The 22,609-nt window shown below is 47.1% G+C and overlaps 1 protein-coding gene across 1 annotated transcript; it reads right to left on the bottom strand.

Moving 5' to 3' along the window:
- Window positions 1–5,283: 5,283 nt before the first annotated feature.
- On the bottom strand, window positions 5,284–22,299 carry PNLIPRP1 (pancreatic lipase related protein 1). Its single transcript, XM_040255170.1, is given in 14 exon segments — window positions 5,284–5,362; window positions 8,153–8,320; window positions 9,055–9,163; window positions 11,326–11,396; window positions 11,398–11,426; window positions 12,612–12,763; window positions 14,475–14,594; window positions 14,695–14,817; window positions 17,608–17,713; window positions 18,477–18,550; window positions 18,553–18,610; window positions 20,515–20,640; window positions 21,132–21,286; window positions 22,251–22,299. Coding segments are annotated over 14 exon segments (1,419 nt in total).
- Between the last annotated feature and the right edge of the window lie 310 nt (window positions 22,300–22,609).

Raw genomic sequence — 22,609 nt, 5'->3', positions numbered from 1 at the left:
TATTTACATATTTATTTGTTCCTGCTGCGCCACTCAGCAGGTCAGACCTTAGGTCCCTGACCAGGGTTTGAACCTGTGTCCCCTGCACTGGGAGGGCGGAGTCTTAACCACTGGACTGCCAGGAAAGTCCCCCCTTGGCCTTATTTTATAGTGCAATTTAGGAAACAAAACTCTCACTGCAAATTACCACAACAAAGAGAAAACTCTATAACTGGCTAAAAAAAAAAAAGATTATCATCAAAATGAAAACACAATAAATTCCCAGATAAGAGTGCACCTGGACCTTGGATGAGAAGACTCACGTTTAGAGGAGTTGGGAAACGCTGAATCCTGGGACAGCATCACCCCGCTGCACAGAAGCACCTGAGGGGCTTACAAAGAGGCCTCCGTTACCTGCGCTTGTTCTTGAATTGGTCAGGGTGGGGCTTGGGATCCTCCCTCCCACCCCACTTTTTTCAAGCTCCCAGATGATCTGGTTTGTGGGCTGCATGGGGCACTCCTGGAGCTTCCTCAACCAGTCCTGGGCCCTCAGATGCCCAGTTTCCCGCACCTTGGGGTGAGCACACAAGGCCTGAGTTGGGTGAGCTAGAACCCCCCTAACAGGCACTGCTCTGTGTCTGTGGTGGTTGGTGGTTTAGCTCAGTCGTTTCCTACTCTTTGCAGCCCCAGGGACTGCAGCCTGCCAGGCTCCTCTGTCCACGGGATTTTCCAGGCAAGACTACCAGAGTGGATTGCCATTTCTCCAGGGGATCTTCCAGACCCAGGGATCAAACCTCTGTTTCCTGCATTGCAGGCAGATTCTTTACCCCTGAGCCATTAAGGAAGCCCATTCCTGCTCCCTTCTGGTAGCTTTGAATCTGGGGTCAGACTGTGGCCACACTCCATAGGGTACCCCCCTCATCTTACAGCTTGCTGACTTAAGGATGGAGTCTTCTGTTCCATTTTATAGTTGAGAAAGCTGAGACCCAGAGAGGTGGAAAGTCCTGGCTTAGGGTCACCAAGTTTGACTAGAATCCTGACTGCTGACTCAGTGTCTTTTCTTGCTGCTTCCAACCAGACTGTCCCTCTGAGCACAATGTGTTAACACATTGACTATGAATGTGACATATTTTCATTGTTCCAAAGGCCATGTTCATATGCATTCTGAAAACGCACCACCTCTGTTAGTTAAAAAACAAAAGGGAACGAAGTCTAATCAAGCTGGTCCCATGCTGCCCCTGAAATCTGGATTTCACATCTGCTAGGGACACATGGGAGGCTTCCCTTGTGGCTCAGACAGTAAAGAATCTGCCTGCAATGCAGGAGACCCGGGTTCCATCCCTAAGTAGGAAGATTCCCCTGGAGAAGGAAATGGCAACCCACTCCAGTATTCTTGCCTGGAGAATCCCATGGACAGAAGAGCCTGGAGGGCTACAGTCCATGGGGTAGCAAAGAGTCAGACATGACTGAAGTGACTTACACACACAGGGCCACATAGACACTGCAAATGTCCCCAGAATAACCATGGAGAGCCCTAAACACCCTTCTCCCAGACTGTGTGTTAGGATCAAGGATGTGTGGTGCAGAACTTGGACTCCTCAGAGATGATGGGAAATGGGGTCTCATAGCTACACTAGTGAGTAGCCAAGATGTCATTATGTGGCTTTTCTTCTGGGCTATAATTCCTACTTACTTTAGGTGAAACTTTACAGGATTTAAGCCATGCTAAACAGTTCAAAATGGAGTCACAGTGGCTAACGTAACTTCTGTATTAGATGTCTTGAAGCATTCGCTGCAAAATTGTGAGCATCTTAGAGTGATAAAGGGAGCAGTACTTTAGATAAGAAATTTGATGGAGATAAGAGATGGGATGGGCAACATATGTAACTGGAACAGAAGGAGCAATCAATACAGAAAAGATACCTTGCGTGCAACAGTTACACCTACTGACACACTCCTTGAAGAGAAATGCCGAGCCCAGCAACTAGAAAAACAAACACTGTATATTGATGCATATATGTGGAATCCGAAAAAATTGCTATAGATGATCTTCTTTACAAAGCAGAAATAGAGACACAGATGTAGAGAACAAAGGTATGAATACCAAGCGGGGAAAGGCGGGAATGGCATGAATTGAGAGATTGGGATTGACATATATACACTATTGATGCTCTGTATAAAAGAGATACCTAATGAGAACCTACTATATAGCACAGGGAACTCTACTCAGTGCTCTGTGGTGACCTGAATTGGAAGGAAATAAAAAAAGAAGATATATATATATATATCTCAATATCTCATGTACTTTGCTGTACAGTAGAAACTAATACAACATTGTAAAGCAACTATACTCCGATAAAAGTTAATTTAAAAAAAAAGAAGGCTCTTTGCTGGAGGACTTGATCCCACAGTGCTGACCTGTTGCAGATAAGACATTGCCTGAGGCCCCGTCAGAGCAGGGGGCGACTTCCCATTCATGGTTGTCTCAAGACCCGTGGCCAGACGAAGACCTCTGCTCTTGCTGACATGCTTCCTTCCCGCCTTCTTAAGAGTGTTTCGTTTACCCCCTTTCCTCATTTCCCTGCTCTGACTAAGCTGTGTTGTGTGCTGTTTGTGTTCAGTTAACGAAGGGCCTCCAGGTTTTGTGTGTCTCCAGGTCTGTGATTCTTACCGGGCCTTATCACTGGGCTCTGTGACGCACACGGCATCCAAGGCATTAATCGTGGGGCCTTCTGTTCTCTGCCTTCCTGGGAGTTTTCTCAGGAAGTATCTCTGATAACAGGGCCTATGCTTATTCTAGGAGAGGATCTTGGGTGGAGAGACCTGGAGGCCCCACTCCAGCTTGGATCCCCAACAGCTGCCTTCCATGTCCCTGGGGTGTTTGGCCATCACTGCACCTGTCATCAAATCCAAGGTCACCGAGGTCACCTGAGGCTCAGGGTAGAGCCTCCACTGTGTGCTTATGGTGCAGCCAACAGCCTAAGGGCTCCTCAGCAACTTGCTTTCCCTGTCCTCAGTCTCTTCTTAGCTTTCCTGCTGTTTTAAAATCACTTCCTCCAAGTTATTGCCTGTATCTGTTAGTCTGGGGAGCAGGTGAGGCAGGCTGTCCTTGAGCAGGGGGGCTCTCTCACCATCCCCTCCATCATACCTACTTCCATGCACTACCCTCCAAGGGTCTCATTGTTATCGTGTTCAGTTGCTAACTTGTGTCCGACTCTGCGACCCCATGGACTACAGCATGCCAGGCTTCTCTGTCCTTCACTATTTCTTGGAGTTTACTTAAACTCATGTCCATTGAGTCGATGATGCCATCCAACTATCTCACCCTCTGTCCCCAACCCTTCTCCTCCTGCCTTCAATCTTTCCCAGCATCAGGGTCTTTCCCATCAAGGAGGGTCTCCTTACCGCTTCCCTGGAAGTCTGCAGGGGCCTCCTCCTCCTCGCTGGCCTCCCAGCCTGCAGTTTCAGTAGGCTGTCTTCCTGCAAGCCTGGGCCTAGAACCCCCGGCTCTGTGGAGCCTTCCCCATCTTGCGTCTGCCTCTTCTGGGTCCTGTCCTGGGATGCGCCTTGCTTTTGCTGGGCAGAGGGCAGCAGGGCTGTGTTTGTTTGCCTGCTGGCACGCCGAGAGCACTGCCTCACGGTAGGCCGCTTCCCCTCAGTCCAGTGCCTGGCACAGAGCTGGCATTGGGAGTGTCTGCAGAGTCTATATCCTGTTGACTGAATTTGCCGCCTCGTCCAGAGTGGGTTCCTGGCCAGGGCCGGGTCTCTCCCGCTCAGAGCTCCCTCCTCCTCATTACCCTGTTTATTGAGCCCCAGCCCCCACCCCCTGTCCTTTACTATGAAGCCTCTCCTACAGTTTCTCGGTAAATCCTCATCATACTCTCTGCTTGTAAGGACTGTTCTGGAGCCCACTCACCCTTGAGTTTTCTGTTTTTTAAAAAATAATTTTCTTTATTTATTTTTAGCTGTGTTGGGTCTTTGCTGCTGAGTGGGCTTTTCTCTAGTTGCAACGAGCTGGGGCTACTTTCTAGTTGTAGTCCGTGGGCTTCTCGTTGCGGTGGCTCCTCTTGTGGGGCGTGGGCTGTAGGGCGTGGGGGCTGCAGTACTTGCGGCACCCGGGCTCAGTAGCTGTGGTTCCCAGGCTCTAGAGCATAGGCTCAATAGTTGTGGTGCACGAGCTTAGTTGCTCTGTAGCATGTGGGATCCTCCCAGACCAGGGATCGAACTCATGTCTCATGCCTTGGCAGGTGGATTCTTTACCACTAAGCCATTCAGGGAAGCCCTGCCCTCAAGTTTGAAGCTCAGTAACACCTGACGTGCCACCAGGGGTTAGAAACTGCTGTGGTGGTTGGGTGACCAAGAGGGGAGATACTCAGTGGAGACAATGACCGTCCTGGTCCCTCAGAGCCCCCCCAGGGTTGATCATGGGACAGGCTGGACCACCTTGAAGACCCCTCCCTCCACCAGGTACAGAATACCTTTGTGGGTTAGGACTCATGGAGAGGTCTGGTTGGCTGAGTCATACCCACCCTCCCATGTCACAAAAGTCTCTCTCTACAGAGTCTGCGTTGGACACTCCCCTCAGAAGCCGGTTCCCTGGACCCCTTCTCAGCACTTGACCCTGCCTAGGATGGCGCCGCCCTGCAGGCAGAGAGAAGGCTCTGAGGCAGCCTCGGTCCAGGGACCGCAGGGGGCAGGGTGGGTTGGGGGCTGGGAGACTTTCTATGCTCTGCAAACATTCCCACCACAGCCTCTGGAAGCCAGAGCCCCTTTAACCTCACCAAGAGCCAAAGCTTCCGGGTGGGCCCATCACCACCCAATTTACCACCACAAAGAGGCCACATCCTAGCATGGCCTTCCGTGATCTCAAGGCAGCCAGGGTCTGAGGCCTGACCCTCAGTCCCAATGACAGGACAGTGACCCACTCTGTATGCTCGAACAGCGAACACCCCCTTGCCACCGCAAGGGACTCTTGCCTCACTTGTAGATGAAGGGGCAGGGCTAAAGCTCTGCTGAGGCCCCTCAACGCCCACCCTCTAGTTCTGCTGCTTGTTGCCACCCCCTCAGGTGAGGAGAAGACAGTGGGCACAAGGACCAAGGAAACTGGGCCGGGGGGCGGGGGGAAGGTGTGGTAACTGGAGGTCAAGGGCAGGAAATCCAAATATATAGAAAATGTGCAGGACATTTAAAAATACAGTTTCCAAATGTCCCATAGAGGGGAGCTGACATCAGCAACAGAGGTGAGCAGATAGATGCATGAACAGATTTTACTGGTGTCACAAGCAGCGGCACCACGCCTGGCATTTAACAGGGCCTGAGAGTGAGCAGGACGTCTTCTCTCACGGTGTCATGACATGGGACAGTTTCGCTGCAGAAACTGTGTCTGTGGAGAGAAAAGGAATGCTTTTTCTAAGTGCCGTGGCATCCTTACCTGGCAACTGGTCTCATTCAGTGGAGATAATTGCTGATTTACAATTCAAAAGGCCGAGGGCTGCCCTAGGCTGGTAACAGTTACTAGAGGGCTGATTGCCTGGAGGCTTCCAGTGGGAATGGCTGGCTGGTCTCAGGACACAATCGGGTGGATGGTCTCTGGACACTCTGGCAGCCAGGACTGAGAGCTCCTTGGAGCAGGGACTGGGCCTCTCACAGATCTCCTTCTCCACAACCCAGGCGAACATCCCCAAACCCTGGCATATGGATTTACAGATGGACTCACTCTTGGCTCAGTCACTCAGAGGACCTGATTCAGATCAGTAGCTCCAGAAAATACAGTTGCTACAGTTGCTACAGTAGACTGAGCTCCTACTAGCTGCAAAGGCACTAGCTGTTCACTGTGCGTGCGATGTGAACTTCCTTCTCACAGCACACGTATGTGGAGGTGTTGTCACAAGTCCTACATCACAGGAGAGGAAACTGAGGCACAGAAGGCTCTCAGTTAATACGCGGAAGAACCAAGATGCAAATACAGGTCTAGCTGATGTCATGGCCCACATTTTCTACGGTTGGGTCAACTCCAAAGCTATTGTGACCAGGCTCTCTGCTGGGGCTCCCCCCTCCTGCCTTCCCAACATGACAGGGAGCTGGTTACTTGAGTCTCGCCACTGGTGTCATTTGTAGAAGAGGGCATAGCTCTCTCCTGTGACTAGTGAGAATTCCATGTTGATAACACGTCTCATGACAATACATGTAAACAAGCTTTATAATTACTTAAAAATCAATGCAGATGTAAGCGGTGATGGTTATAGCTCTTCTAAGAAACACGGGCTTCTCTCAGGTCTCACCACCTATGAGCTCTGAAGCTTCATCCTCTTTCCTCACCTTCACTGGCCCCTCTCCATTTTCCCTCTGTATTTCATTTGTCTTTCCGGGAAGCTCTAACCCTAACCTAATCATCTTCTGGTCCTCTGCACAGGAGGCCCACCCTCAGCAGCCTGGCCTCCCCCTGCCCCTCCTCTCCTCCAGGACCCTCTGCCTGCCTTCCCAGCCACTCTCTTTGGGCCCCTCATGTGGAGTTCTTATTGTGCTCTTGACCTTTTGCATGAATTATAAGTCTAATTTTCCAACAGCTACATTGTTAAGCCCTCCACAGCATCCTATCCTCTGTCTTTGCATCCCCCTCCTGTACTTCTGGGAGACCTGGCACTTAACCAAGTCAGAGAAGAAGGAAGGGGGAGGCCGGTGTTGGGGGGAGAGAGAAATAAAGGGGAGAAAGCTACATTTTTCTCTTTTGACACCATGTCACTGGAAGGAATTCCTGTCAGCAGATTCTTTGGTAGGACTTGAAACCGCAATAACTTCCACATATTAACTAAAAAAATCTGAGGGATATCTGAGAGGAAGTTGAACCAAAGTCTTACTTTTCTTTGGTCTCCCAATTATTATTATTTTTTAAAATGTTACTTATTGGCTGTTTTCCCAACAGCAAAATATTTGAAGAAGTTAATGAATTCAGCATTTTTATTCCCCAGACTAGTTGGTGAGGTTCGCTCTTCCTATATTTAAAATACCTGATGTCCACCATCCAGCTTTTTTTTGGATAGATCCCCTCTGGAGTTGGCAGGTGGGGAACCTGCACGTAGGCCTCTGGAGAGCTGAGGCGGCAGCTGAAGGCTCAGGGCCTCAGGCATGGTCTGTTCCCTCTCTAGAAAGTGCAGAAAGACACTGCAGGGTGCCTCGCCCTGGCTGGTTGGGTCTTGTATTTTTTTTTCCTTTCTCAGATCTACCTGTGAGCAAGTCTTCTCCTGGGAACGCCTCGCCCTCGCGTTGTAAAGATTCCAATGAGACCACATTCTTCTGACCTGATTTTAACCACATGGTCCCAGGATGCAGGCAATGGTTCTACTTCCTTACAGGGCCTGGGGAACTGGCCTTCAAGCCCCAGTGTTCTCTGGTGGGGCCAGCAGGGGAGGCCTCGGCTGCACCCCCCGCCTGCCCAGAGCTCCTCACCCACCTCCTTGGTTCTGTGCTCTCTCTGAGAGGACCTTCTTGTTCTGCTGACCACCCACCTGGGCCAGCCTCTCCATCCTCCCTTCAGAGAGACAAGGAGAACCTCACAGAGGTCATCCAGCCTCTGGACAGCTGTGAGTTCTGCCAACCCTGCTGTCCCTCTGCCCAGGGGAGGGACATTCTCTGGGGCCTAAGGTTAGTGACCCCACCAGATCTCCCAAACCTCAGTCAGTGAACAAGAGCCCAGGAGCCCCTTTCCACCAAGCCACAAAGAGGTGTCCTCCTGGCTGGACTTGGGGTCTGAGCTTTGCTCATTACCCCCATATCCCCCACAGCTGGGACAGTTGGGGACATCATGGGTCAGGATGAATATTCTGCAAATATGGACACCTCAGCTCTCTCTTGTCTCATCTCAAATTTTATATCTTTTGCTAAAACTGATTTCTTCTTCTATTGCTCTGAGCTTTCATGGATCGTCCCCTCTTTAACACACAGCCATCTTCCAACCCATATTTATAACCTTATATCCCTCAGAAACTATTTCTTATTTCTCTGTCTTATTTTTCCTCCTCAGGTTTTCACTGAAAGTGGAGCTGTATCATCTGTGCTTCCCAAAGAGAGTGCTGAGGACACAGGCTGAACCTTAACTGGCCTTCTGGGGTGAGTTTCCATGACAAATGCAACTTTCTACAAACATCCTCAGGAACAAGCCAGCAAAGACGCTTACTCCGTCTTCTCCTCTCCCTTCTGCATGGCGATCTTGGCTGCACCCACTTTCAGGAGGGTTGGGTTTGCCACGTTGTTATTCCAAAGAAACTTGACTTTCTCAGTTGTTCCAACATCAATATCTCCATCAAACTCACTGGAAAGGGTGGAGCCTGGTTTGATAATCCCACTTGAAATAGAGAAATAGAAACATTTCCATTCATTGCAATAAGTTCTAATGAACATATAAGTTCCTGCCACTTTTCTCTACTCAAGATTAACTAAATAATTTTTCCAAATTAATTCTCAGATAAAGGTCTAACCTTTATCTGAATGAAATGAAATGAAAATGAAAAACTCAGTTAACAATGCCATCAGTCTCAAGCTACTATTTATTTTATTTTTGGCCATGCCACGTGGGATCTTAGTTTCCCAACCGGGGATTGAACGTGTGCCCCCTGCAGTGGAGGCTAGGCGTCTTAACCACTGGCCATCAGGGAAGTTCTTCAAACTACTATTTAAATATTATTTCTTCAAATGTAAGTTCATTTATCTTCAAAACTTTGTTATAGAAAACCATGTAATTCTTTCATATTTTTCTGGTTGAATTATTTGTATAATAACAAGTTATCCACTTATTTTAACACAAAACACATGTGTGACTAGGCTAGTCAGAAAACATGATATCTGGGATAACATTAGATTTAATCTTAAAAAATCTTATCTATTGAAAGAGAAAGAATTAAATGCCTGGATTTATAATAAAGAAAAGAACACTTGTTAGCAAAAATCTGAAATTAGCTTCTGGACATAAAGTAAATAATTTAAAAGCCATTCAGAAAAATATGCCAAGCATGTCAGTGCATGCATATGAAAGGCCTGTGTATCACCAAGTGAGAGATGGTGTCAAAAAAGGAAATTTACTTGAAGACATTGTATTGACAAGTGTTTCCCTTATTTCCAAACAAAGCAACTTTGATTTGACCAGTGGCTGTTCTTCCAGACAGTGTTATAGAAACGCCACATCTCCAGCCTGCATGGGGCATAGAAAAGAGTTTAGTCTATTCATGCTCAAGATAGTGAACCCACATCTCAGATCCCTGTTCCCCATTCCTTACACTGAGATAGAAAGTTCTACATGTTAACCTACAACTGGAACTAGGCCCTAAGGAGAAGCACGCATCTGGCAGTGGCCCCACCCCAGTAAAGGGACCACTAGTCACATGTGGCTGCTTAAATTAAATACAAATAATTTTAAAAAAAAACCTCACTTTGCTTAGCCACATGGAAAGTGCTGAATTGGTACACATGATTGATGGCTGCTGTGCTGGGCCGCACAGAGCATCGCCACCACGCACTAGAGTTCTGTTGGGCAGCTCCCCTCTAGAAGGACAGCAGTGTGAGTGAAGGTGAGAAGAGAAGGAGTGAGGGCTTGTCCCTGCATTTGAAAGGCAACTCGGGGTGCCGTCCTCAGTCTCAAGGGCCAGGTCTGTCTTTCCTTTGCCTCTCTGTGGCCTGAGCAGTCTCCAGCACAGAGGTCATCAAGATTTATACCCGAAGAGCTGTCTTGGCCCCTAGGAGCGCACACATGCACACAGACCTGCACACCTATGACCACACACTCACACACATACCTAAGCACACACGTGCGTGCATGCTAAGTCGCTTCAGTCGTGTTCCAGTCTCTGAGACTCTATGGACTATAGCCTACCAGGCTCCTCTGTCCAGCGGATCCTCCAGGCAAGAACACTGGAGTGGGTTGCCTTGCCCTCCTCCAGGGGCTCTCCCTGACCCAGGGGTTGAATCCACATCTCTTTTACCTCCTGCTGTGGCAGGCAGGTTCTTTACCACTAGCACCACCTGGAAAATCCCATAAACACACACATGCACACACATACTCACATGTACACATACTCCCACATACTCATATACACACTCACATTCCCACGCATGCACACGTAGGAGTGTAAACACACACCCCCCCACACACCCTTTGCCTAACTTCTACGTGTCCTTCAGGTCCTCAGAGGTGTTTTCTCTGCTCCTTCCCCTGGTCAAGGCTGTGTGCTCTGTCCCCCCAGTATCCCAGCAGCAATCTGCCAAGCCCATGCACTTGGAGCTGCTTGCTCAGTTTCCAAATTCTCTGCTGCATTATAAATTTCATACCAGAGTATTTACATCCTCCCTGCACCCCCTATGTCTAGCACAGTCTGTGGTCCATAAATAAATATTAGTTGAGGAATGAATATATGGCTTTTGAATGTTTAATTTGTTGTTTTAAAATATGGGCATGTATTCCATGCATCACCACATCAGAAGAAGGATCGATTCATCAATGTCTTTTTAAATAAATATGTATACAGTGATGGAAGGATTCCCTATCTTGACTGTGGAGATGGCTCCATGACTATTCATTTATCAAAACCCATAGAATCAGCTATATACCACAAAGGCTGACTTTTGCTGTACATAAATTATATCTCAATAAACCTGGCTTAAAGTACTATATAAGACTTGTATTATATTTATGTATTTGTATATACACAGTCTCTCTCTCTCTCTCTCTTTTTTTTTACAGTGCAACATCTTAAGGAACTTTCATAGGGCAGGTTGGCACAAAGTAGCTGAAACGTGTCCATCTCTACCCTTTGTCTGAGCTCATTCAGCTGAATTTGGAGAGAAATTACCCCCTTCTGATTCCCATTCACCTTCCACCAGACAGTCACCCCTCCCGCACACCCATGATCAAGAGGGACGCATGTACAGAAGGCTGGGAATGGAGAGATTGGAGTTGGGCTTCTCAGTGGGTTGGACAGGCAAAGAGCTGGTATCAAATAAATTTTGAATGAATAGGAAAACAGATGTGGATGAGACAATTTTTGAGAACAAAAGACTGGGGGTGGCAAAAATTCAGAGAAGGTGGCCACAGAAACATGTAAATCGCTGTTAGCCCATTAGCCATGCGATTTGCGTGAGCTCATTTTATGCCATAGAAATAAACTGGAAGTAAAGCAGACCCTTTCTACCTTCTCACTTGAGTCTTAAATGGGGTAGTTTGAGTGGATGTGTCCTTTTACTAAGATAAAATGTACCCACAAATATTTCAGGTTATTTATGTTTCTGTAGTATTTATCTTTATGTAAAACAGAAACCAAATCTTCTTTACCAGGGCAGGAAAGTCACAACACAACTTACGGGCAAATTTGCTGGAATCTCCTGTGTTCAGGAAGAACTGCTGCTGCTCCTCACGTGCCTTGCCAGCAAATGTCAGCATAGCGTCCCATCTGCGGGACACCCTTCACCTGGACAGGGGAAGCACTTGTTCTAAGGAGAAAGATGGACCTGGCTGTAAGGTATGTTTGTCTCTCTATGATCCACCCATCTTATGGGCAATTTCCCTACAGTCTGAGGTTCCTCTTTTATAACTGGAAAGCGACTGGAATAGATGGTCTCTAAACTACCTTCATCTAGGGTGTGGTACCCAAGCCTGAGGCACATCATGTTGGAACTACTCCAGGAGGTTCAGAAAACACTGATGCCTTTTCCCCAGGTTAGATCAAATATGGCTTCCATCAAGCGGTGTGCTGGTGAATGACTAATAGGCAACACTGGAACAAAAAGTCCTTTGTAATGTCTACCAATTTCCATGCTATAAATACTCTCTGACTGTGGCCAGGTTCAGGCTACCAACATGATGTTGCTGAATGGGGAGCTGGGGGGAGCTGGTCACACCAGGCTCGAGTGTATCATTTCTTCTGTCTCTCTCGTTGCCAGCTGCACAAGACACAACCCTCCACCCGCAGCCCCCAGCCTGGCACCCAGATTTCCTCCTCTCTGGTGTGTATATTCTTCTCTCACACATTCAATTTTTGTTCTGCTTTAGTCAGAAATCTGCACTCTTTCTCCTCCTTCTAAAACCTATGATTTTCCAAGCAAGATTCAAACTTTGCCTCCAGCAGGAAGCCTCCCTAGATCACTGAACTGACTGCTCTACTCTCTGATTTCCCAGAATCTTCCTCGGCCATGTGACTCTTCTAGAACTGTAGCTACCTCCTGCTTAAAGGTTTTTTCCCCTTCCCTCCACAGAGGGGTTCACTCCACGTGAACTCTGACATGCAGTGCCCGAAGAAATAAGGGATGATGAGAAACTGGTGACGGAGAAGGCAATGGCACCCCACTCCAGTACTCTTGCCTGGAAAATCCCATGGATGGAGGAGCCTGGTGGGCTGCAGTCAGTCCATGGGGTCGCTAAGAGTCGGACATGACTGAGCAACTTCACTTTCACTTTTCACTTTCCTGCATTGGAGAAGGAAATGGCAACCCACTCCAGTGTTCTTGCCTGGAGAATCCCAGGGACAGGGGAGCCTGGTGGCTGCCGTCTAAGGGGTTGCACAGAGTCAGACACGACTGAAGTGACTTAGCAGCAACAGCAGCAACTGGTGAAGAGTACTGCAGACCCCAACACAGCAGGACAACAGCACCACCGTGGGACTCAAGGTGGGATAACATCTTATAGACTCAAAGTCCCTGTAGCAAGCACAGGGGTATGAGGCGAATCCATTGGGATTGAGGATGCTCTCTGAGTAGTACTTATAGCTTCTCAAGTGATTGCAAGCCACGAAGTCCTGGGTTTCTGGGGAAGTAAAGGAGGAAGTCTGCACAGGTGGCCGGGGTCCTGTGACAACTTCTCTGCCTTTCCCTCCAAGCAGGATGGGACTATATATTCAGAAATTTAAGATAAGTCCAAAATCCAGACACAAAATGACAGCTAACATAGAAAGCCTGCTTTCTGATTGCTGGGCAATGTTTTGAACTCTTTGTGTGTATTGCCCCTATAACCCTCACCTTTCTTCAGGGGCTTCCCTAGTGGCCCAGATAGTAAAGAATCTGCCTGCAACGCAGGAGACCCAGGTTCAATTCCAGAATCAGGAATATCCCCTGGAGTAGGGAATGGCAACCCACTCCAGTCTTCTTGCCTGTCCATGGGATTTCCATGGACAAAAGTGGTGACTCTCATGCAAACAGGATATCCCATGGATAGAGGGGCTTGGTGGTCTACAGTCCATGGGGTCACAAAGAGTCAGACATGACTGAGCAATTAACACTTTCACTTTTCTTCAAAGGTGGGTAACACGCCATCCTTAATTACAGAAAGCCATATAAACTCCAGCCTCAGGTTGCAGATTTCAGCTAGAATGGTGGAGCTGGGATTTAAACCCAAGCATCCCTGGTGCTGGAGCCCAGGCCTCTAACCTCTGTGCTGTCCTGTGTCCCAGGCACCAGGCTGGAGATTCTTGAGGACACAATCAGATGTGACATGACCTCCCAGACATGACAAAAGCAAGGCAAGGACATTCTCATGACAGACTTAGGCAAATAAAAAGGAAGGCTGAATAGCTTTAGGTGGCTTTATGTGAGCACCCCTTTCACTCTCACGATGTCTTGCTCCTTCTTAGAACGTTCCTTGGCCCCTACAAACTCTTGCCAAGTGGTCACTATCATAGCACAACTTCCAGACCTGGCCTGAACTTGCTTGGCTGTTACTGATGGAGAGTCTAGGCTACTCTCTTCTCTCAAAGCCTCATAAAGCCCTGAAAGACAAACACATTGGTCCTCAGCCTTAACATTTGTTTTGATGGTGTTCATTCCTGTCAAGTCATTATGCTCGCATTCAATATAAATATTGCATCATTTGTGGGGCCAAATGATGTGTCTGGCTGAAAATTTCACCTATTCATTGTCATTCTGACTTCATCTGATACAGAGAGCTATATCTGAATAATGCCCTTAATCCCAGTTGCTGACCATTGATAAAGAACAGCCACATTGAGTAGCAGGTCTCTGCTCCGACCTTCATTACCTGTGATTGCTTCTTATTGCTGTCCCACATAGAAGATCAGTGACTCTCACGCAAACAGGTTTGCCATGGACAGTTGGGAATATTCCCATTTTATCCATGGAGTTGAAGCCAGTTACATAAGCTTGAACCATATCAGAAGCCAGAACTGGTAGAAAAAATTCTCTTTAAGTCAAGACAGTTACTTTTATGGTATTTCCTTCCTTTATTAGGTAGCTATCAACTGACTGTTCGAGTTAACAGCTTTAACAAGTGGTTTTGTAAACCTTTGTTGCTTGTTATTCCAGGACACCCACAACAATATTTTAAGGAAATAACAACCAGCAGAGCTGAGATATAACAAATGATACATGGCTGTATTTTTAAGAATAAGGTCTAGAAGGGGAGATTGTTTTCAAAGAACAGTGTGTTTTCATTGTTAAGCTTTGCTGTAGGAATGACATTGCTCCCCCAGGGAAGTGGTTTCTCCACTCTGCTCAGCCTTTACCTGCCCAGCTGCCATCTAGGTCCACAATCTGCGACAGGGCATTCTTCCTGCATCCAGGCATTTACTCTCCGCCATTTGGGAAGAAGTCAAGGTGACCCACCTGTTGTTTCCTTCCAAAGCCTGAAATATTTAGAACAGCGGTGAGCTTTTCCTAATGCAGGTCTCTCCTGATGAAAACGCGATTGCAAGGTGCTTGCAGCTGGAACATTGCAGGGCTCACCCATGAATGGGATCAGGGGAGCTGCATCCCTGTGGATCACATCAACAAAGCCAGCATTGGAGGGGCCGAGTCGGACCTCTTCAGGAGTACCCTCGAAATTTGCTTCTACAGGATCCAAACCTGAAAGAGACGGCCAGTGCTGCACACAATAGGTTTGACTGTAGGTGCCAGCAAGATGGAGAAGGCAAAGGCACCCCACTCCAGTACTCTTGCCTGGAAAATCCCATGGACGGAGGAGCCTGGTAGGCTGCAGTCCATGGGGTCGCTAAGAGTCGGACTCGACTGAGCGACTTCACTTTCACTTTTCACTTTCATGCATTGGAGAAGGAAATGGCAACCCACTCCAGTGTTCTTGCCTAGAGAATCCCAGGGACGAGGGAGCCTGGTGGGTTGCCCTCTATGGGGTCGCACAGAGTTGGACACGACTGAAGTGACTTAGCAGCAGCAGCAGCCAGCAAGATGGAGGTTGTACAGTTGCCCAGGTTGTGCACTCCCCAACTCAAGGGATACCCTGGAGCTGTGCAGTGCCATGGCCAGGGTATGAAATGTGAAGCCACCAACTCTCTATGATGCTTACCACATTCTAGTGCATGGATAGAGAAGGGCAGGTGAACAAAGACATTCAGATTTTGTTTAGGAAAGGATTTCATTTTTTTCTACAACAGATTCTCCCACTTCCTTGTATATCTTTCTTCTTCAACTTTCTCTTTCCCTTCCCAAGTTTGAAGGGAAAAAGGGAGAAGTAGTAAGGTATCCTGATTCAAAACAGATTCTGGGACTAGGATGCATGCGTGTGTGCGTATACGCTAAGTCGCTTCAGTCGTGTCCAACTCTTCACGACCCTATGGACCATAGCCTGTCAGGCTCCTCTGTCCATGGGATTCTCCAGGCAAGAATAGTGGAGTGGGTTGCCATGCCCTCCTCCAGTGGAATCTTCCCGACGGGGGGATCGGACCCACATACGTCTCCTGTATTGGCAGGCAAGTTCTTTACCACTGGCACCATCTGGGAGGCCCTCTGGGACTAGGGTGCCTGGCTCCAAAGCTCTGCTTGGCTATTTCTTGAGCACATTGCATGACCTTGGGTGAATCACTTGACTTTTTCTATGCCTCAGTTTTCCCATTTATAAAATAAGAGTAATAATTCAGCTATGATAAAATTAAATGAGATAGGATATGTAGCATTTAGCAAAATGCCTGGCACATTGTTATGGGTGTGTAAGTAATATTTAGTATTCTTTTTTTCCTGACTATATGGTGATGCTTGTGGCAAAGCCTTCCAGGCTCTTTAGGGTCTCAAAGAGTTGGACACTACTGATTATATCTCCTTCTTGACAGGACTCCTGGATTTAACAGTTGTCTTTGAAGATTTTATCAGAGAAGCTCTAAAGACACAAACATAACTGTCTCTTGAAAATAAATGGTTCAGTTCAGTTCAGTCGCTCAGTCGTGTCCGACTCTTTGTGACCCCATGAATCACAGCACGTGAGGCCTCCCTGTCCATCACCAACTCCCGGAGTTCACTCAAACTCATGTCCATTGAGTCCGTGATGCCATCCAGCCATCTCATCCTCTGTCGTCCCCTTCTCCTCCTGCCCCCAATCCCTCCCAGCATCAGAGTCTTTTCCAATGAGTCAGCTCTTCACATGAGGTGGCCAAAGTATTGGAGTTTCAGCTTTAGCATCATTCCTTCCAAAGAACACCCAGGACTGATCTTTAGAATGGACTGGTTGGATCTCCTTGCAGTCCAAGGGACTCTCAAGAGTCTTCTCCAACACCACAGTTCAAAAGCATCAATTCTTCGGTGCTCAGCTTTCTTCACAGTCCAACTCTCACATCCATACATGACCACTGGAAAAATCATAGCCTTGACTAGATGGACCTTTGTTGGCAAAGTAATGTCTCTGCTTTTGAATATGTTATCTAGGTTGGTCATAACTTTTCTTCCAAAGAGTAAGCATCTTTTAATTTCATGGCTGCAATCACCATCTGCAGTGATTTGGGAGCCCCCCAAAATAAAGTCTGACACTGTTTCCACTGTTTGCCCATCTATTTCTCATGAAGTGATGGGACCAGATGCCATGATCTTTGTTTTCTGAATGTTGAGCTCAGTTGTCTTTGAAGATTTTATCAGAGAAGCTGTAAAGGCACGAACATAACTGTCTCTTGAAAATAAATGGTAGGGTTCTTATAAAGATAGAGACTTGCTTAAGCCGTAAGACAGGAGAACCGGGACTGAGTGTCAGTTCTATCACTGATTAGATGTGTGACTTTGGGTGAGTCATTTGCTTCCCTCAGCCTTTTTCTTTAGTTCTGAGGATTAAATGAGAAAAATGTAAAGCACTTTGCAAAGTATTTGGGATAAGTGGGCACTTAATCTATGCTTACTGTAATAGCTATATTAGCTTCATAATGATTATATTACATTGATGTAATTCGTTGTCAAATTTAAAGACTTTGCTTGGGTTAAAAGGATGCTTTTGGTGTGATGGTGACGGTATTTCTTCTCCCAACGAAGGCAGTGGAATTTTTGTGTTCTCTTCTGCCCTTGATTTCATAGAAGGGGAAAAAGAATGACGACATGGATCCTTCTTAATTGTGTTTGTGCGTGTTCATCTCCGTCTTGCTCTGCATCTTCCTGGGTGCCCAGTCCTGCTGATAGAACCACACCAACAGAAAACATGGATCTAGAGAGGAGGGATGTGGACAGAGCGGAGGAAGCAAAGGGAACAAAGCCACTACCTCCCCTGCCCCAAAGACAGGCTTCTGAGGAGCTTCCCTGTGCAGACTGTAGCCAGCTCTGCCACAGCCAAGGGGCCAGACTCCTTGGGGCCAGCTCCAAGTTAGGGAGTCTTGTATCATGTCCTGGGGCTACTGGGGACAAAACCTGGGGCCCTGGCCCTCGAGTCTTACCTGTACCTGCCCAGGCCTGGAGTTTTTCTCCCTGCCTCTCCCGCCGCATGGGCCCCCAGGCTGTGGCCAGTGAGGTGGACTTGGGAAGGTGAGTAGCTGTAGTTCGACTGGAAAGGGAAGATTGTATTGTCAGGATATTTCTCTGCTGTGGTTTTCACAAACCTAAAGCCATTACTTCTCTGCTGAAAACCTTCCACTGCCATTAGGATGAAACCCAACTCATTACAAAAGCCTCAGAGCTTTCCTAACTCAACACCTATTTTTCTAGACTCTTTTTCTACCCAGAATTTTGTGGAACTTTCAGTTCCTCAAATATGTTGTATTGGGGTCTGTATAAGTTGTCTGTTGAAAACAGACAACTTCCTGTTGTCATCTACAGTTTAGCCATCAGCTCTCAACTTAGATGTCTCTTTTTGGGAGACATCCTTAATTACGGGCCCCCCTCTCTAGACTAGATTCACTGACTCCCATGTGCTCCTATAAAGCCTTGTAGCTACCCTCTCCCTATCTCCACATCAGAACCCTGATCACATCCTATTGTCACTGTAAACTCCCCCAAGGCCTGGGACCTCAGTTGTCCTCTTTACATCCTGGCAGAGCTCCTGACATTGTGCTCCTAAATACTGGATGGACAAACAGCACAAAGCTCAAAGTGTTCATACCCGCTGGTCTCAGAGATGTTCACCCAAATGTACTTGTTTACTACAGGTCTACAGATCCACAGCACCTTGATTCAAAGTGAGTTTTAGGGGTAAGACTCTGAGAGAGCTATCAATTATATTTCCTCTTTAAACATAGAGCCCTCAGTTGCATCTTTGCACAGAGACCAGTGGTGTCACGTACCTCCTCTGCAGCCCGGCCATCACTCACCTTGAGCATGGCCAGCATCTGGGCCATCTGGGCGCCCACCACGCGCACATTGTTGGCGGCCTGAGTGTAAGTGTCTGGGAGCCTTTCTTCCAGTCCACGCAGACGCAGTTCACCTCCTCCACCTCAAACATGTTCTGGTGTTGGAGAGACTCCAGGGGGTTATCATGGGGCTTATGAATCTACATCCAACCAGGGCTCAGAAATAGTCCCTGAGAGTTATCACTGGCCATCTTTCTGTCCCTTCCTAGCAGGGGCACTGGGTGAACTTGACTTTGTTAGGAATCCTGTTGCCAACAGGAATTATCCCTCAGCGGGTATGTTATGAGAAAGGCAAATTAGTTTCCTCTCTAGCTCGTAGATTAATTAAAAGCTGACCACTCTGGTTTTCTTTGACCAGATTCAGTAAGGTGGATTCAGTAAGGTGGATAAAACCAGGGCATCATTTAAAGAGCCCTGTTGAGCAAAGAAAAGGTCTCAAGTGCATTCATTCTCTGGAAGCTGGGGTCTAACTGACTTTGTGGATTTGACCACTAGGGGTCCTTTTAGCCTCTAGACAAAGCCTGGGCTTGCTTCACCCCAGGCTACAGGGCACTAAGTAAGTTCTAAGGTGGGAGGGAAGGGTCACTATTTTTAGAGTTAGGATAGCATAGTATTTCACAGAAGAAAGACACACTGCAGATATTTGAAAAATAGAACTGTACTGATTTAAAATATATTGGAGAATTCTGAAAGGGAAACTTCTTCCTGGATGTCACAGGAACTGATATATGCTTAGAAGTTCTGCCAAGGAAGACACAGGACCAGATTGAGTCTAAAATGGTGCTGTAAATTAAAATTCCATCAAGAATCTTTTCACATATATGATACAAGTATGTGTGATCACACACACAAATACCAACAGTTGTTTTCTCAGGACCTTTATTTTTAAAGCAGCCCTGGGGAATCTCTTACAAACTTGGAGAATTTTGAGTATAAATTATATCTTACAGTCTACACATTAAGATACTTATTAATGATGGGACAGAAGCGATACTAAGAGTTAAATACATGGTAAAAACCGAGGTCAAATGCAGAATGATTTCACTTTTCAGGGTTTGTAACTTTTCCTGTTGACATTTTAGGTGGGAGTTATTAATGTGTGTGTGGCAGGCGGGCTGTTAGGATAAATTCTTAGGTGTCAGAAAAACATTGAATCAGTGAGTGAACACAAGAAAAGAAGGGGTGGATGGTATATTATGTGTGTGTGTGTGCCTTTGCACATGTACGCTTGTGTGTATGTGTACATATGTGTGTATGTGCACGTGTACACATATGTGTTATTCCATTGTCTATCCTTCTGTCTATCCTAAAGATGCTCTATTACAGTGGGTTTTGGCACTTTCTATTCTGCAGTTTAGTGCAAAGGCTTCCCAGGTGATGAAGCAAGAGAGACGGGTTCAATCCCTGAGTAGGGAAGATCCCCTGGAAGAGGAAATGATAACCCACTGCAGTATTCTTGCTTGGGAAATCCCATGGACAGAGGAGCCTGGCCGGCTACAGTCCATAGGGTCAAAAAGAGTTGGACATGAGAATCTGTGAGCAACTAAGCATGCACACGTTCTGCCATTTGGGGCACCTGGTCAGCCTTAGCTCCTCGTATCTCAAATAAACAGTCATAGCACATATCTCTGACTCTTAGGGAAGTGGGAAATAATTGAACAAAAAGAATATAATCCCTCATCTATGGAAATACAAAGCAGCCTCACTGAAATGAAGCAGACAACATTTAGGCATAATCTAATCAGAAATGAGCGAGTGGAAGTGATCGCTCACATAGCAAATGGCATTCCTTCAGGCTGCTGATGCAGTCCAGAGACGTGGAAAGGGCTTTTTATTTCTGTGAAGAGGCATTTTAATTGCATAGTAAAACCTCAATATGTCAGGGTTTCCTGTTTCCAAGTTCACTAATTGAGATTGCATAAAGGGAGGTGGAGGCATTCATGGGAAAGAAGGGCAGATGCCTGGGGCACAGGCCACAGGGGTTAGAGCCAGGCCCTACCTTGCACATGTCCACCAGCCAGCTCTCATCTCCCTTGTCTATGAAGCCATGGATGATGAACCAGGTCTTCTTGGCTATTTGGAAACTGGACACCTCAATCGTTGATGGATCAGAGGAAAGGAGAATCTGTGACACACATAGAAGGATTCCATGTTTCTGTAGCCCAGCCACTTTGGCCTGTCTCCTTCTGCCCCATTTCTGCCTGTTCCAATGCCACAACTTTTCAAAGTTTAGCAAAAAGCCACCTCTTCCAGGAAGCCCACCCTGACCCTTCCCTGCCCAACCTTCACAAGTCAGGAATCATTACCTCCACTAGGTCTGGATTGTGATTCATGGTTTTACCTTCCGTAGGTTTTTTTGGTAAACTCTTTGCCACAGGCCAGAATCACATAACCAGCTAGAGGTTCTGACAAAAGTGAACCATTCATTCAAGCCTTTTTTTTTTTTTTTTTTAACCAGAGACCTACTCTGTCCAGGTCTGGCTAGGCCTGGGGGAGCAACTGGTAGGATGGGGTGGAGGAGGAGGACAGGAGGTACAGGAATAAGGAACTTCTGGTCCCCAGGTAGACACAGCCGCTCACTCCTTTACAACAACGTTAGAATAGCAGAGGTCTCACTTGAACGTTGTTTGGGTTTTTGTTGGTGTAGAGCATGAAATGGGTGCCAATCTTCTCCGGGCTCCAGGGGAGAATTTTCAAGGGCCTGATTGCAGTCCCAGCCCAGGGCTCGGAGTCAGAGACACACCTGATAGAATCATGGCAAACTTCGTTTCCTGGAGAGAAAGGATGACTCTGCTCAGAGATTAGCTCGCAAGGCTGGGCTGGTCACTCCCCTGCTTGGGGACAGGCTGAAGACCAGGCAGAGTCTTGCCTCAGCTCCATCTACTGTCTCCTTGCCTGGCCCCCAGGCCCATCTTCTGTTTAGGGACCTGTCCCACTGAATCCCACAGAGACCTCTCTGCCTCAAACCACCAGCAAAACTTAAAAGTTCTGTGTTCCTAGAGCCTCTTGTATAGCGTGATGTGAGTCAGAAAGAAAAAAAAAATACTGGTATTGTACATTAACACATATACATGGAATCTAGAAAAATGGTACTGATGAACCTATTTGCAGCGCAGAAATAAACAGGCAGATGTGGAGAACAGATGTGTGGGCACAGAGGGGAAGGAGAGGGGAAGAATTTCGAGAGTAGCATTGAGATATGCACACTACCGTGTGTAAATTACATAAGCTAGTGGAAGCAGCTATACAGCACGGGGAGCTCAGCTTGGCGCTCTGTGATGACCCAGAGGCAAGGGAGAGGGGATATATGTATACTTATAGCTAATTCACATTGTTGTACAATGGAAACCAACACAACAGTGCAAAGCAATTCCCTTGAATTAAAAAAAAAAAATTCTATCCCCAGAGCTTCAGATGTGTTTATTTGATTACTAATATGATAACAGGCACTGGTCAGTCAATATGTTAACCCAGACAAGGATTTAACACTCTATCTGAAAAGTCTGGCCTCAGGCACCCTGGGCATAAAGGTGGGCTGATGAGAAATACTCTGAGGTGGGTCCCCCCCAAACTGCCTCCTCTCCCAGGCACTGGGGCAGCCCTGTCCGCCTCTCTGTGGAAACTTGGAGCTGTCTGTGGAGCTGCTGGAAGCCCAGCCATGGCTGACATTTCTCTGGCCAGTGCTGAGATGATGAGTTTACGTCCTTCCCAAAAGGCAGGTGGCGTGTTTCTTACCTTTGGCTGCTCCCAGCAGGAAAAGAGCAATTGCCCAGATGCTCACCATCTACAAGAAATTCAGACACTCATCTTCACCAAGCACGACCAGAGTAATGAGCGAAGACTCAGGTATTCAAGGCTCTATGCCCTGCCTCCCCGCTTCACAGCTATGGGAAGACTTACCTTGCTGGATGTTCTTCTTCTTGTTGGAGATCTTTCTTCTCCCTGGATCAAGTGCCTGGGCCATTTTCTTATACTCGAGCTTTATCACTGGTACACTTCTTCAAAGAAAGAGCAGGTGATGATAGAGCATGCTGTGTGCACTTAATATTTCAGTCTGCACAAATACATAAAACAAGATTAATAACAGAGGTCAA

The sequence above is a fragment of the Oryx dammah genome, unplaced genomic scaffold (assembly GCF_014754425.2).
Source record: "Oryx dammah isolate SB20612 unplaced genomic scaffold, SCBI_Odam_1.1 HiC_scaffold_14, whole genome shotgun sequence".
NCBI lineage: Eukaryota > Metazoa > Chordata > Mammalia > Artiodactyla > Bovidae > Oryx > Oryx dammah.
Note: the sequence above shows the minus strand (reverse complement) of the source record. Positions and strands in the feature narration are given on the sequence as shown.